This window comes from Gobius niger (genome assembly GCF_951799975.1).
Source record: "Gobius niger genome assembly, chromosome: 22".
NCBI classification, from domain to species: domain Eukaryota; kingdom Metazoa; phylum Chordata; class Actinopteri; order Gobiiformes; family Gobiidae; genus Gobius; species Gobius niger.
This window is the reverse complement of record NC_136873.1, coordinates 19,871,134-19,887,525: the sequence shown is the minus strand read 5'-3', so window position 1 is coordinate 19,887,525 and position 16,392 is coordinate 19,871,134. Positions and strand designations below refer to the sequence as shown.

At 44.9% G+C, this 16,392-nt stretch overlaps 1 protein-coding gene across 2 annotated transcripts; it reads right to left on the bottom strand.

The window, feature by feature from the left end:
• Window positions 1-516: 516 nt before the first annotated feature.
• Window positions 517-15,657, bottom strand: zbtb37 (zinc finger and BTB domain containing 37). 2 transcript variants are annotated; one of them, XM_079580970.1, is made up of 8 exons: window positions 15,350-15,657; window positions 13,291-13,397; window positions 11,925-12,368; window positions 10,296-10,535; window positions 7,015-7,216; window positions 5,838-5,937; window positions 4,585-4,881; window positions 517-954 (listed from the first exon to the last, which is right to left on the bottom strand). In XM_079580970.1, exons 2-8 carry the CDS (start codon window positions 13,307-13,309, stop codon window positions 736-738), a joined length of 1,521 nt encoding a protein of 506 aa, XP_079437096.1. In that variant the 5' UTR covers window positions 13,310-13,397; window positions 15,350-15,657; the 3' UTR covers window positions 517-735. The 2 variants fall into 2 exon arrangements, with proteins under 2 accessions (XP_079437096.1, XP_079437097.1); XM_079580971.1 differs by lacking the exon at window positions 13,291-13,397.
• Window positions 15,658-16,392: the final 735 nt, after the last annotated feature.

Below are 16,392 nucleotides of genomic sequence, written 5' to 3'. Positions count from 1 at the left end.
TGTTGTGGAGCAGAAGGTGAAAGATTATTTGTCCTATTTTCCTCTTTGTTTTCCGGCTCAAACGTGACCATTTGTGGGCGTTTCCAAACCTGCCGTCTGTATCTATGTATGGGTGCTAACAGACCCACTTTTCATTTACAACTTACAGGTAAGTTTCCTGAAATGCAGTATCTATGTTTTATTTTCTCGCAGTAGAGAAATTTCTTTAGCCACACAGACACTGGAACGATAACCGCACTACATGCACATATAGGACGTCTAATTAGTGCAGTGTTTTCATTACTTTGCTCAGGGTGAGAGAACTTGACATGAGGAGACTTCTGTTTATAAGTGTTTTAGCCCTGAAGCTAAAGGATAATGCTAATTTAGCACTAACAAAACTATATCAACCTATCTTTCAATGAATGACAGAGAAACAATATTTATCGTGCTAATATTTTCCGCATTTGTCTAATGTAATACTTGATTTTTTTCCCAAAGTAAGTCATGTTTTCTTGTATTTCTTGTTCATTGTTTAGAGTTGGATTCTGTGGCGTTATAAGTCCTTCAATAATATCGTTTATCGTGATAATTTTCTACCTCAATATATCAAACCTTTAAGATGCAATATTAGACATGACACTGGGTGAAACTCCTCCTAATCCATCTCCAGTTCTCGTAATGTGCGTTTTCTCAGAGATTTCGCCCCTTTTTCGCGGACCCCTCTTTCCCGTCTTGCCCCGCTCTCCCGCGTGGTCAGTCAGGCCCCGTAGTTGACACTGAAGCCTGGGGTCCGTCTCCGTAGGGCCCCCCTCCTCCTCCCCCGCTGCCGCCCTCAGGCTCCTCCTGGCTGGGCGATGCCTCGTCGCTGGGCCCGCCTCTGGACGTCACCATGGTGGTCTCCGGCGACGCGCTGTGGGCTTCCTGAGGGGCACAGCCGGGGTGGTTCTTACGGAAGTGCTGGTTCAGGATGGCCTGCAGACAAAGGAGGGAAATCTGTGAGTGTCTCCGAGGGTAACTGGAGGTCAGAGGTCGAGCCTAATCAATGAATTGCTCCACCCTGAGACAAGGTTCCTGCACAGTTTGTAATGAGAAATTTAAGACCTTTGTGAGACCGAGAATTACAAAATTTAAGACTACGAGCTCCTAAAAGATGACCCGCATTTTATGTAAAACTAGTCAAATAAAAAAAAATCTAATAAGAAATCCATTTGATTTGTATAAATTACCTAATTTAGAGCAACCTACATAATATCAATTAATAAATGGTTATGAAAATAAGTATTAGGGATGGAGGCATTTTCTTTGACATATTGCCTTAATTTACAATTTTATACAGATTATTTATGTGCGCACTGTTCACTGTTCTATATGAATTACAGTAATTTAATATTCCAAATGAATGGACAAAGAGTTCACACTTTATGCAGTGTTCACCACAAAATGAAACAACAAGTAGAAAGAATCCAATGCATCAGACTCTCTTGAATTAGCTGACTAAGACACTTGTCTTTACCACATTGAGTGCCAAAAAATGTAAAAACTAGACACTCTAACACCTTATGTGTGATTTTGGGAGCTCTGTGATGAGCAGAACTGAAATAAATGAAGATGAACAACGTGTGAAAAGTCGTCATCTGGGCATTTAGACTTTAGACATTTGATTTGTGCCGGTGACACAGAATCAACACCAGTCGCCACATATTGCGGCTGGTGTCTGCGCATACACTGTGTTCCAAATTATTATGCAAATTGTATTTTTGTGTCAAAAAGGTGAAAAAAAAAAACAATAATAATGAAACTCATGGATGGTATCGTGTCTTGGGGCTCTATGAATCACTGACATTAATCTCAGAGACCTGGGATGATTAGTTTTCAGGTTAAACCCAGTTAAGGGAAAAACTACTGAAAAAGGGTGTTCCACTTATTATGCAGATCATCATTTTCAAGCAATATGGGAAAGAAAAAGGATCTCTCTGCTGATGAAAAGCATGAAATAGTTGAATGCCTTGGTCTAGGTATGAAAACCTTCGATATTTCATAAAAGATTAAGTGTAATCATCGTACTGATAAGAGATTTGTGGATGATTCAGAGCACAGTCCGGTTTGTGCAGATAATGGCACAATGAGGACGGTTTCTGCCAGACAAACACATCAGATTAAGAGAACAGATGCTACAAAGCAGCATACAGGTATTTGAAGCTGCTGGTGCCTCTGGAGTCTCCCGAACATCAAGGTGTAGGACCCTCCAGAGGCTACAGTTGTGCATAAACCTTCTATCCGGCCTCCCCTAAACTTCAAACAGTCTTGTTCACTGATGAGGCCGTGTGACCCTGGATGGTCAAATCAATGGAGGAGTGGATGGTTGGTGAATGGCCACAATGTCCCAACAAGGCTGTGACGTCAGTAAGGAGGGGGCGGAGTCATGTTTTGGGCGGAGAGAGCTGGTCGGCCTCTTTAGGATCCCTGAAGGTGTGAAAATGACCTTTGAAAAATATGTGGAGTTTCTGACTGACCACTGTCTTCTATGCTACAAAAAGAAGAGCCGTGTTTTCCCGAACAAAATCCTCTTCATGCATGACAACGCACCATGTCCTGCTGTAAAGAAAACCTCTGCATCACTGGCTGCTATGGGCATAAAAGGAGAGAAACTCATGATGTGGACCCCCTCCTCCCCTGACCTCAACCCTACTGAAAACCTTTGGAGCCTCAACAAAAAAAACATCTATGAGGGTGGGAGGCAGTTTTCATCCAAACAGCAGCCCTGAGGTTATTCTAAAATCCTGCAAAGAAATCCAAGCAGAAACTGTCCAAAAACTCACAATTTTAATGGATTTAAGAATTTTGAAGCTGCTCAAAGAAGGTCCTATGGTAAAATATAACTTGACCTGTTAATATTTTTTTGATAGAAATAGCTTTTGATTTCCGTAAATATGACCTCTTAATGCTACAAATTCAACAAATGACCATTTTCAGTTAATTACAAGCTTTAAAATGTATTGAAACGATGAGTTGCATAATAATTTGGAACAGTGGATTTTGAGGTTTTTACTATATTTATGTAAAAACAGTAAAAATACTGTTATCACTAGGAATTTTTTTCCACCACATTTAAATGATCCTCTACCAGTTAGAGACTTGAAAATTATGCTGACTCTCATTTGAGTTGACAACTTAGAAAATCTTAGAAAAATGTCATTTGCATAATAATTTGGAACGCAGTGTAGTCGTGGCATCCAGCGTGGCATGATTTTGATGAAAACTAGCCTGTGTTCAGCTTAGGATTTCTCAGGAACCGAGGCACGTAGAATTAAACGGTTTTCACCAACTGAGAGCTTAGAGTCTCACCTTTCAAACGAGCAAAGTGTTAACACAAGTTATTCTCATGGCACTCACTTAGTTGCAGTTCACTCAAGTTAAAGCAATCTTTGTCAGAACGGTGCCACTCTGGCCCAAAGGAAACACTAAATGAGTCTGTTGGCGAGGCCACGCCCCCTTCTATGACGCGATGCCCCTAAACACCAGATTTGAGCGGTGAACATTGTCCCACGTTCTCCGCTTAATGAAAGGGCTTTGCGCTCGACCGGAAGTGTCAGGACAACAGAAGTGCCGAGACAAGGCAGGAAGAGGCAAAAGTGGGCGGGGCGGCCAAAAGCAAAGCCATATCCATGGATACTCTCTGGTAACCATGGATACTAGTGATGCGCGGGTTGCGGGTTACACCGCGGACCGCTCGGTCTGCCCGCGGTTTGGGTCGGGTCGGGCCGGTACTGTTCATACGGATCATATTTGTAGCGCGGAATATTTAATGGTTGCGGGGGCGGGGCGGGCTGTAAAATTAGAACGTTGCAGGGCGGGCTGGGTCGGGTTAGAACCTGCTCCAAATGCGGGACCCGCAGGTTGAGAAAAACCCTGACCCGCGCATCACTAATGGATACCGTATCAGATTCTACAGAATAATGGAAACACAACCAGGCCAAGTAGAGTAGGACCAAACCAAGATAGTAGAGTAGGGTAGGGCTGATCTGGGGTCGCTGCAGTTGATCAGGTCTAGGTTCAGCAACACTTTGTGCCCAAAGAATGAGATCAGCTGAACATCCTGAATGACCAGATTTTTTCTTCCCTGATGGCATGGGCATATTCCAAGATTACAAGAACCCTTTTCAGAATGTCTGGCATGTGCTGGTGAAGGCTTTGAGCAGTGGTTACATTGTCCCATCATCAATACAAGATCTTGGTGAAAGATGAATGACATTACAGAAGCTTATTGAAACAACGCCACAGCAAATGTGCTGGAATCAAAGCTAAAGGTGCTACAACATTAGCACAGCATGTGACCTTTTCTTTTTGGTCTGGCAGTGCATTTTTGCTGACTAAAATCTGACTAAAAGTAGTTAATGAGACTAAAACATCTCAGATGTTTCCCTCGACTTATAATGGTGAAAACATAAATGCTAAGGCTAAGAGAGAATATATGACAGAGAATATAAATCCAAGCAGCACAAATAGAGAATAAAGATAACCATAGCAGCACAAGAGAAAAGGGCAGGCTCCATGTTTCATTACCTTTCTAAAGGAGTCAGGACCCTGTGGGAGTGGCGTTACCTGGAAGGGGAAGCTCTTTCCGCACACGTGGCAGTGGAAGGGCTTGTTGCCGGTGTGTTTGCGGATGTGGTACTCCAGCTGGTCTTTACGCGTGTACTTTTTCCCGCAGATGCGGCAGACGAAGGGGGTGATGCCCATGTGGAGCCTCATGTGGCGGTCCAGGCTGCCCTTCTGGTTGAAGGACTTGCAGCAGTAGATGCAGGTGAGGCGGGGGTTGTACCGGTACCAGCGGTCGCCCACCTGCTCCCTCAGGTAGTCCTCGTACCCGCCCATGTCCAGCGTTGCGTGCTCCTCCCCCTGCGGCGCAGCAGAGAAACAAGAGGTTTACATTTCAGTGCAGTCTGTTGTGCGTCAGGAAGAAAGACCGGCTTCTTCCTGTGCTCCAGACGAGACCCTCACACCTCTAGACAATAGGGCCCAAATGGCCCGTCTCCTCAACATGACAAAGATCTCCTTCTGCCTCCAAACGCCACCTTGATGCATTACCATGCAAAGCCTTTTGGTGGCCTGCATTGACATCTCCAACTGTATTACCATTTCTATGTGTTTCTGTGCTTCCCTTGTTGTGTGCCTTTGGTGTCTTTGGTGTACCATGAACTCGCGTCATGTGTAACCCTCTCCGCAAAGCATTGTGTAATGAACTTCACATCTTGACTAGACAAACATCTCCTAAGCTTAATTAAGCAAGAAAATCCACAACAGACATTATAAGCCGCTTCACACTTGTGACTTTTTCTCTCAGAGCATCTTCTGCTAAGGTCATTGCTTACTGGAATTGAACAAAAAAGATATTTGTTTTGATTACTGCGAGCTGACAGCATGTTTTAGTGTCCCCTGTATGGAGTTATATTTGTGCCACCATCAGAGGCGCGTGTGAAATGATGATTGATATAATCATCATTAATGCGTAATAACTGATCTATACAACACGCTGACCTGTCAAATTTATCAGTGAAAAAGTCCTGATGAAAAAATAGTAAGTAAGTAAGTAATATTTATTTATATAGCACCTTTCACAGGCAAAGGCCACAAAGTGCTTCACAACACAGTTAAAAACAGAAGTTACATACAATATAAAAAGGGGTCAAATATTGGGCTCCTCTGTCTTAAACTAAACAAACTTACCTGTAAAGCCTCACGCCAACCATCCATAGATGTTATTTTACATTTATTTTGAAGTGCATATCCATCTTGGAGGACAGTTGATCGCAGTGGAGACCCTCAGAAAGCAGCTGTGTGGAGTGTGGAGTCACCTGAGAGCTGGGCTGCCTGAGTTCGTCCGCTCTGTTCGGAGACTCGCTCTTGGCTCTCTGCCTCTCAGCCAGCACCACCACGCTGCCCGTCGGACTGAACCTGACAACATCACAAAGGGCATTTACGCATCTGTGCACCTCTGTAGTAACTGACAACCAGTACTATCACTCAGTATTAAGATTCTTGGATGTGACGCGGCACAGTGTGGGCTCATACACACTGGGCCAAGGTTCAAATACTCAATCAAAGCTACGATGAGCAGGTTTCAGGCTCTTGCTAAAGCTTGTTCATTTTTATTTTCAAGTCGTTACAAAGATTTGAACAGAGGGGATTTTGGACATCACATTTAGTTTTATCAATAAGTGAAAAATCAATAAAAATGAATAGTTAGGACGACTCTTTACGCCCGGCTCACATTAAATCCGTTTAAGGTCCGGTACGGCCTCTGCGAACTTAGAAAGTCATTCGAATCAATGTTGCGCACTCACACTGCTCCGCGAAGTTTGGGTCCGGTTATCGAGGCCGTCCGGTGTCAACGGAAAGAATCCGCAAGAAGTTTATTTTTGCCGAACCCCCAGTGGATCAAGCTGATGGAAAAACACGAGCCAAGCAGGAAGTCAGGTCTCGTAAGAAAAGAAGATCCGGTGTACTGCTCACTACTTATCTGGTCTCGTTTACCACCTGTACGAGTGTACGAGTGTAACATCAGAAATGTAAACGTCTCTCCATTACCGGTGACACGGGGGCAGTAGTGAGTTAAAGCATCCACTTCACTGGGGAGAGTCGTTGTAATGACAAATACGGCTTTTGGTTACAAAAACTTCCTATATACAGGGCTAATCATCAGGTGAACTCACACCAAGAGGGAAACCCGTGTGCACTTCTGTTCTCGTTTCTGTGCCTGGCACATCGTCTGGCGCCGGAGCCGGCGGAGCCACAGTGTCAGCCGGACTCACTGTGAGTGGTAGTTTGGGGCAAACCCGGACTGGATCAGGACCGAACCTGGACCGTAGTTAATGTGAGCCGGGGGTAAGAACAGCCACTGAAGACTATTCAAAGATGCACAAGTGGGTTGAAACACAGCTCCAGGTGTTTTTTTAATGAGAAACAATGTCATGGTATGGTATTATGGTATGGTGAAAAGCTCTAAAACTCATGGTTGGCTCCGCCCCTCACCTGTCCGTCTCGCTGAAGCTGCTCGATGGTTGGATGCTGCTGCGTGTTGCCATGGTCCCTGCAGCCGTCGCCGTGACGACTGTGCTCCGCCCCGAGCTGTCGATCATCACGGTCCCCTCCTCCACGACCCCGCCCTCATCCAGGTGAGACTCCGCCCCCATCCACTCCTCCACACGCTCCGTCTTTATGCGCACTCGGTCCACTAGGGGGCACACACGAGTGAGGATCATGATGGTGCCGTTATTAAAGCCAGATGCTGCAGGTGGATAGTAAATAAACGTAGATATGTCCGTCTGAAACGTTCACTGTAATTACTGACCTAAATGAGAAAAACATGTATTGATATACAAAGTCTTCCTACTGACTCTGCTTTAGTGAGTCATGGTTCCCTAATGTGAACTTAGAATGAGCAGCGGACAGACTCCGCCAGATTATGGTTCAAATGGTGAAACCAATTCATTGTAACACTCGTCATGACCTAAAGAACCTCAGCCTTCTCTTCTGAGGGTAAACTTTTGCAAAGAAGTGCATTATGGGAGTTGTCGGGTGACCAGCTCCTGCCCACATGCGCAGTACAACTACATTCTTCCTTGGGGCCCCTTGGTCGACCTACTGCTGATAAAAGCCGTTATCCCGGAGCCAAAAGTGATCACTTTAAAATGATGCTAATGTTAGCAGCCATTAATCAAGGCTAGGACAGAAACTATGGATCACCTAAAGAAATAATATAAAATTGTTTATATTTTAGTTAATCAAACACTGTTAAAGCAGTACTAAGTAACTCTTCCCCCTAGAGGCCATAAGCGCAACTGCAGGTGTCGTAGCAAGTTACGATTTTTTAACTTATTAATTGTCTTGGAGAGTAAATACTACGCTGACAGGAAAGGCGAAGGGAGAGAGGGTTACTGTGCATCCAATTATACAATGGAAATATTTTTTTTCACACAAACTTTGCTGTAAATACTGTTTAAAGTGTCGTTAGCCCGCAGTTAGCTTTGCCCGTTAGCCTGTTAGCTACTTCTTCGTGATTACATTAGTGTGTATTGCTTTCTCTGCACCGGGGGCAGTCAAGTTGCAAACATGGTTTTCTGTCCAGAGACACCAGGGGGAGATGAAAGACCCTCCAATCATCCCATAAACACTTGTATTACCCCCACAGGGACTACGGGGAGGACTTATTAAGGTAAACACGTTACTTAGTACTGCTTTAAAGGTCCTATATCATGCAAAATCGACTTTTTGGAGCTTTTAGCCATGTTGTTTTGCTATTTCCTTATCAAAAACACCCCCAGAGTGGTTTGTGGCTTCATTCACGCAGCTCTCAGTAATCCTCCTGAATCCTGCTCTCTGAGGCTCCGCCCTCTCCTGGTGAACGACTGAGTGTTCAGTTGTGTCGTCACAGCGGAACGGAAGTGCTCGACGTCTGTAAAGTAATGTCTTAATTCTATGCTTACGGCCTGATTTTAATTTGTAAAACAGCTTTTTAATTATTTCTGTTGTAAGAGAGAAACAAAGAGGAAAAAAAAATAAAAAGGATGTGCCCGAGGTGCTTCCAGGTCAGCTGAGGCCAAAACAAACACATCCCCTGAGCGTCTGAACAGATCAGTCATGTTTGCGCTGCAGCTGTGAAGATGGAGCTCGTTATAACTGGACACACCTGTTCTTTATTCCTATTACCTAACGATAATGTCACGGACGGAGAAGAAGAAGCGCGTTTGGCTACGAGGACGGGAGTTTATTCAACCTTCTTAAAGAAGAGGCCACTCTCTCAGAAGCTGTTTTTTTTCTCCGGGATTCAGCGACTATCACCAAAATATTGTTTTTCTGTGACTGTCTCTGATGGATGTTTGGTGAACCTTCGCCAGAATCAAAGTGGATTAACTTTTATAACCAACGCGAGTCCCATAATGTAAACAGCGATGGACCAGAGCGGTGAGTCAATCCAAACGCGGGTTAGCATATTAGCATGTGTGTTAGCATATTAGCATGTGTGTTAGCATATTAGCATGTGTGTGTTAGCCATTTATGAAGCTGTGTTGCAGATGTCAACTCCGTATAACTGCATTGTGAAGTATCTTCACTTATTGCTGTTTATTTATATTACGGTAAAGTTATATGTGCGGAGAGAGGGGGCGGAGTTAACTGAATCGAAGCGTTGTGTCTTCCGGGTTTGAAAAATACCTCCAGAAAACACTTATATTTATCACATAAATGAGTGCTCCATAGTGGTAGAGGTACAATATATCATATAAATGCCTATACTTAACTTTGGAATGGCTAAAATAGCAGGATATAGCTCCTTTAAAGAATCACTGATTTACATATTTGTAAGTTGTAATGATCACATCACTGTATGTGAGTTGTTGCAACCGAAAACGCAGTGATGAGGCAAACCTTTTGTGCAAGTTTCCATCTCTTTTGGTTTCCTAAGCAAAAGTTTTAAAAATACATAAAATAAGATCAAGGGTTTACAAACCTGTGGTTAATTTTCACTGTGAGATTTCTCAGCTTCCCTCGCCTCAAAAGTTGTGTTAGCGTGAATACTAATGCTCCGACTGAGCTCTCTCCTACAACTGGAAGTCTCTATCACTCTCGGTTCCGGAGATATCACAAAATATCCAAATATCGGCATATCTGCATATCGGTCAACCGCTAATTAACATTGTAAAGGTTGACTTCGGCCTATCTTTTTTTCTTTTTTTTCTTTTTTTACATTAAAACAAAGGGAGAAAACTAGCTCAAATCTATTAGTTCTTAGTTTTTATGTAAGAGTTTACAAAAAAGACACAACTCACCCTCCAAACTTTCCAGGCTTGAATTTGAGAATATGTTGATGTTTTTTTCAGAGGGGTTTTTAAATATCTCATTTCTGCCTGATTTATTAAATTTTGAACCCAAAAAACAATGCAAGATTTAAATGTTTACAGATTTCAACACTAATAACAAGCTTATTCAAAAACTAAATAAGGTTTTTCTTTGTGACTTTGTAACTAAATCATACATCAACAAAATAGAACCACACATTTAAACCCGGCTTGATCATTATTTAGGTTTTGTTGCTGAAAATATAGGCAATTCTGCTCATTTTTATTACAAAATCGCCTTATTTATGACAGAAATACATTTATTCTCATATTTACGTCAGTAATATACAGCAAAAGTTTCAATTTGATATCCGTATTTAATGGGGGTTTTGTTTCCTTTCACCTGCAGCGTCTCGCCATAAGAATGTAAGAAGTAAAGCAGAAGGTCCACATGGTCACCTTTCACAAACGTCTCACCGTCCTGGCTGCAGTCCTCCACGCTGCCGCTGCGCTCCGGCTCGCTGCTGGTCTCCACGTACCACTGTCCCGCACGGTTGATACGGAGCACGGGCTCTTTGGCCCCGCTGTGCTCCACCGGAGGAGGGGGACTGGGGGCCTCCTCTGGGGGGGTCTCTGCCTCCTCTGCCCGAGGCAACAGACGAAGGCTGTGAGGCCCTGAGCGAACCACGGACTCCAGAGTCCGGCACCGAGAGGAAACTGAAGGAACACCAAAGGAAAGATCGACAATTACAATGAGAGACTAAACCAACGTGCAAAGAGTGGTTCAGGGAGTGCAGCAGGGTCCAGAACTTAACCCCCAGAAGTTTGTAGAAGCGACGGTGGAGATAATTGGGCAAAATGTACCAGGACTAGAAAAATACTGCAACGAGCTCTAACAGCACTCGTGCAGGAGAAGAGAACATCTGCTCGAATTTTGCATTAATGTATCACCTTATTCGTCAATATATTTAAAAGGACCTATACCTGATTTCTGGTAGTGGAACGAAATGTGTTTTTTCCTCCTTTACTATATTGTAAACTCAGATAATTGCTCTTAGCTAATAGCTATAGAGGCCATAGCCTATAGCCTTTGCTCTGCCCGATCCCATCAGACCTCTGAGGCTAAGGAAGGGCCTGGCTGGTACTTGGATGGGAGACCATTTGGGAAACAAAGGAAGCCTGGGTGAATGTAGAGTGACTGAGTGGACTAGCGATGTCTTACACAAAACATCACGGACAGTACGACACTGATGGGGTGAATTCAAAACATTACGTTGGATGTAGATACTGGACTGGAGTAAATGTCTGTGTTTATGGAGGAAATACTTTTTATTTCAGAGCTAATGGCCATAATATCCAAAAAACAACACCATAAAAATGATACTATAACTATAACTTATAATAAATACAGGCCGATCACTTTTTGAGCAGATCATTCAAAATCTTGGTGCTATTTTGGTTTTTATTTAGTGCTAGCCGTTAGCCGTTCAAGACAAAAACACCTACTGTGATGAACAAGGGAGTTACTCCTCCAGTGAATTCTTTGCTCCTGACGCGATGTTTTTGTTTGGAAAGGTGTCATTTCCCCTGAGTGCTTATATATTTATAGTGGACATATCAGGCAAAATGTACTTTTTGTTCCCTTGTCAAAGACAGACCTGGAGTAGTATTTTACAACATTCACACAGTTTGAAGTAATCCTCGGACAAAGCTGGTAAATGTATCTGTTTCTTCTTCTAAGGCGTCTGTGCCTCGTTCTGTACTTCCTGATTACACTCGCATCATTGTTCAAACACAAACTGTCCTCCACATGTTTAAAGCCCATAACCCAACATTATCTGAGCCGCTCTGTGTTCATCGTGCTCTGCTGGAGGAGCTCACAGCCGTCTCCAACCTGGAAGTTATTTTTTAAGAAAGTTATTCCTAAAGCTGCCAGCAGGAGGAGCCCCAGTCATGATTTACACCAGCTCCTTCCTGCATTTTATTGTTAATATTTAATTCTTACAGAGACATACTTTCAAATTATAAAAGGTAAAATATCAAAGCTGAAGCTATGAAGTCTATTTTGAAGCTCCATATGCATGACATGACCAGCTCCAGCCTCACCCGTCCGCTGCCCGTCCTCCCTCTGCTCCTCCTCCAGGTCGGCCAGGCTGATCTTCAGGTGAATGCCCTCCAGGATCTGCGTGCAGCGGTCGATGATGTGCTGCATCTGGAGGAAGCTGGCAGCCGTCAGGTAGCTGATGATGTCGGCGAGCTGCAGGCAGAGTCGGCCCGTGTAGCAGAAGGACAGTAGCTGCTCGAACACACACGGGTTCCGGATGACGGTGAGCGACACAGTGCTCATCTGGCTCAGCGACATGTGGTCGCGGAAGTACGGCGAGCTGGCGGCCAGCACCACCTTGTGTGCCCGGAAGCTCTGGCCCTGCACGTTCACCACGATGTCGCACAGTCGGCCCTGGACCCGCAGCTGGTTCAAATGAGTCAGCACCGAGTTACTGAAGTCCGGGATGTCCACCTGGATACTGCCTGAGCGCTCCATCGTCAAACCTGGAGAGAGGAGGCTGTGTTAGAGCTGGTCACACTGACCACGACCACTGTGACCAAACATATGAAGGATTCAAACGTTTTGAGCCACGAAACATGTTGTCATTTTACAATTATTACCATAGAAGTTACCAAAACCTTAACAGAACTGTCTGAAGATTGTACATTTGTATGTTTCTTTGAGGGTTGGTTTAAAGGGTGGCATGGCAGCACAGTGGCTCGTTCACAGCTAGAAGGTCTAGGGTTTGATTCCCACATGGACGGGGCCTTTCTGTGTGGAGTTTGCATGTTCTCCCTGTGTTAGTGTAGGTTTCCTCCAGGTACTCGGGTTTCCCCTACCACTAGAAACATGTACAATAGGCCAGGATGAATGAGAGTGTGCTTGAGAGTGCGAGTGTGGGACAACAGATGCAAATGTGTGGTGTGTTTACATGCATGAGACCTATGTACACTCTCCCGACTAAATCATTTTGGATTTTTTCACAGGGCAGGGGCAGGCTGAAGTGCGGTGTAGAACATTTTGAAATTTAGACCCCTCTTAAACACTATTTCCTGCATTTTGAGGGCCAAAACTAATACAATTTTTAAAAAACATTAAATCAGGTATTATTATGATGGTATAGATTCAAACTCCCCTCGACGTTGGTTGAAACAAAATGTAGGGGGAAGAAATTCCCAGCGTAGGGGGCGCCTACGCTCACTCGCGCTGGCGAGAACACTGTGCATTATGCAACTTCTATGCGGAACAAAAAGGTGACAGTTGTGCGTATTTGACCTGGTATGAGTGGTCAGCATGGCGCTTTGACTTTCCATCACAATGGTCTCTACGACGCTCCAGGATCAGTTGTTTTGTAGGTTTTCTGGTGACAGAGAAAACCGTCCTAACAACTGGTACTGGAGGTTCCTCCAGCCAGATGATACTGACCATCAGCCTGGCTCCACATCTGGGCGCTGCTCTGCAGTCACCCGCAGCTCCTGACGGGTCGCCCCAGCAGCATCAAAGGGTGGGTCAAATGCAGAGGACAAAATCGCCTACGGGGACAATAAAGTCAACCTTAACTTTCAATAAATGAACCTAGAACTAATTATTATACAAGTGTGACACGTTTTCTTTCTATAATGGCAACCTTCACTATGTTAATAAATGTTGAACTACAGGCTATTTGAGAGAAATACATCAAATGAAATCACTAATCATTTATGATGTCATGTTCTAGAGTTTCAGTTGGAGCAGGGGTCAACTCCAGGGGAGAGAAACATTATACAAATCTAATGGTTTCTCTCACAAACTGCCACATTATTCTTATGGACAACATCACACACATGTTTTTGAATATTGTCTCCACTTTTGGATGTCTTTATGAGGATATAATTAGAGCATAATTCATATGAGCTGGAAGAGAGGACTATGAACTGTATGACAGTTTTTGTTTCTTGTGAATTATAGCGAAATCAGCAACAAACTAAGGCTCCGTTCAGACTGCAGGGCTTAACGCTCAATTACGATTCCTACGATCCGTTGCCGGGTCACATTGCACCAGCCCCTGTGGCTCCTCCTGCAGGTGGACGGCCTCATGGGTCTAACCGGGCCTGTTGGTCTCTCATCAGGGGCTTCTGAGCCGCTCTTTGTCTGACCCGTCATCTAGGACCTGTTTGCCCTGGGAGACCCTACAGGGGCACGAAGGCCCCGACAACAGAGCTCCAGGATCATTCAGGTGCTCAAACCCCTTCACCACGTTACGGGGTGAGGGCATTCGTATTACTGACCTGTCTGGGATGTCCTGTCTGAGCGGGATGCAGCGTGAATGTGTCGCGCATGTACAGTAGACGCCATTGCGCTCGGCTCTGTTTTTCCCCGCACGGTGCTCTGCTGTTTCAGCCTGGCTGGGGCCATGCTGTGTGCGCTCCAATCATTTCAAACTGCACAGCAGCCTGGGGACCATGGCCCAAGTCGTCCCATGGATATGAGACCAATCACAGGACGAGGAGGGAACTGGTGGTCCCCAGACTCAACATCACTTGTGATATTTAGTCTGGCGTTAGCCTTAGTTTTTGGCGAATATCTCTCTCTCAACATGAAGCAAAGCTAAATCTGCAGTCCAGCAGTTACCATGGTGACCACTCCGCCTCACTTTTAAAGTATGGGCTGTTTAGAACCTATTGCGATGAATACATTTAAATAAGGGAAGTGGCGTCTCAGCACAAATCACATCATTGCTTTCAATTATGGCATTCTTCTACTTCTAATCTGTACAAATTCAAATTTCATTATGTTTTTTTGGGGCAGATATTACAAAAACACTTCAGAAAAAACCTCTCAAGTCCAGGCCTGTACGGTGTGGAGTCTGATGGAGCGACTACAGTGCAGGTGTTGTTACAGTTTAGTCCCTTTGTCTGCACATGCACCCTCGTTCTCCTGTCTTTAGCCGCTGCTGTCTCCCACAAAGGAAATGACCATATTTGGACGTGCTCCACATGTATACCAGACAATGCAGACAAAAACATTCTGCATTCTTCGGGTCTGCAGACATTCAATCAAACAGAGGAGAGAGAATTGGACAAAAGGGGCAACTTTTAAGCCAAAACTGAAATGCACTTTTAGGCCAATATTTTGGTATTTTCAATTAAATTATCCAGAAACAAATTCCTGCGTGAACTCTGAATTAAATACAACCTACTTATGATGAACAATAAAGTGTTTCATCAGAAAAATGTGACAAAAAATGCAAATACATGTATAGGGGATAAATACTGAGCCCAATAACGTGTCATGTATTGAACATTAAGTCCACACAGAGATGACATGGCAGCCCTGCTGCTTAAAGGTAAATATACATGTGTGTGTGGCGCCCCGTCTGCAGGACAGACTGGAGTGTGCGGGGCTGGTCCTGTCCGGACACTGCGGCTGCTTCACTGTCACTCACTCCGCTGTGAATCCACCGAGGGGCTGTCCCGTCCCCCCCCAGGTGAGGAGCGCCACTCACCTGCAGCGGAGGGCGGGGGGCAGGGGGCTCGCGTTGGGGCTGCTGTGGCGGAGGACCCTCGGCTCTCACTGTCCCAGCATCCAGCGGCAGCCTGCGGGACGCGGGCCCGGGGGTGCAGTCCGTGTGACAGCGCTCCTCTCCTCACGACACCCGGGGGGCTCCGGCGGTGGGGCCTGGCGAGGACATGCCGACGGCGGGGGCCTCGGTGGCGGCTCGCGGGGCTCGCGGGGCTCGGTTCCGTCCCGTCGGGGGTTCACACGGCAGCAGAGGCAGGGCCCGGACTGCAGGAAGCGAGCAGGAAGGGAGGAAACGCAGAGGCATCATGGGAAGTGGAGTTCAGCGGCAGCTACGGCGGGCGCAGCAGAGAGGAGACACGGCGGGGGTGAGGACTACACTTCCCAGAATGCAGCGGGGGCCGGGGGATGCATCCTGGGGCCTGGAGTTTGGCAAAGTGAAGTTGAAAGTTCAGCCCGAGAGGATTCGCTCTGGATCTGTTTAAGCTCTTTATAAATGTAAAGGATGAACCAAGAACTGAAGTACATCACTTTAACAGGACATCCAGACAACAGTACAATTACTAGTAAGTATTTTGTATGTATTGCTGGGCTGCAGGTTCTAGACTGTAATGATGTCACAGGAGCCAGTTTTTCAAATGAACTGCATTAAACAAGGCGCTGCAAAAAAGAAAATGGATTTAAGGGGAGACACTACAGGCAAAACTCAATTTTTTCAGTTTTCAGGTTTTGGGCCAAATTGGTCTCTGAACATACAAGCTTTCTCCCGGAAACAGAAAATATACCTAATCTTCACAATAACATGTTTAAATATTGCGCTGATTCAATGTTCCCCCATAGACTTATATGGGACAATGCAATTTCAAGGACCTTTTTCTCAAAACACATTTTTCTGTCATTGTGGCGACACTTTCTCCACGTCAGTCGGACCTAAAGACTTCAAATTTTCCAGCCTTGGACTGAACAATATTTGGAAGATTTTTTCAGAGGGATTTTTCATTATCTAATCCCTAGCCCCATTTATTGAGT

What these genes read in the sequence shown, in the direction of transcription:
- zbtb37 (XM_079580970.1), bottom strand. An exon ending in GGAGGACGGGCAGCGGACGG is followed by an intron (nt 10,536 to 11,924) that starts GTGAGGCTGGAG and finishes GTGTTCCTTCAG; the next exon opens with TTTCCTCTCGGTGCCGGACT. An exon ending in AGCTTCAGCGAGACGGACAG is followed by an intron (nt 5,938 to 7,014) that starts GTGAGGGGCGGA and finishes TGATGTTGTCAG; the next exon opens with GTTCAGTCCGACGGGCAGCG.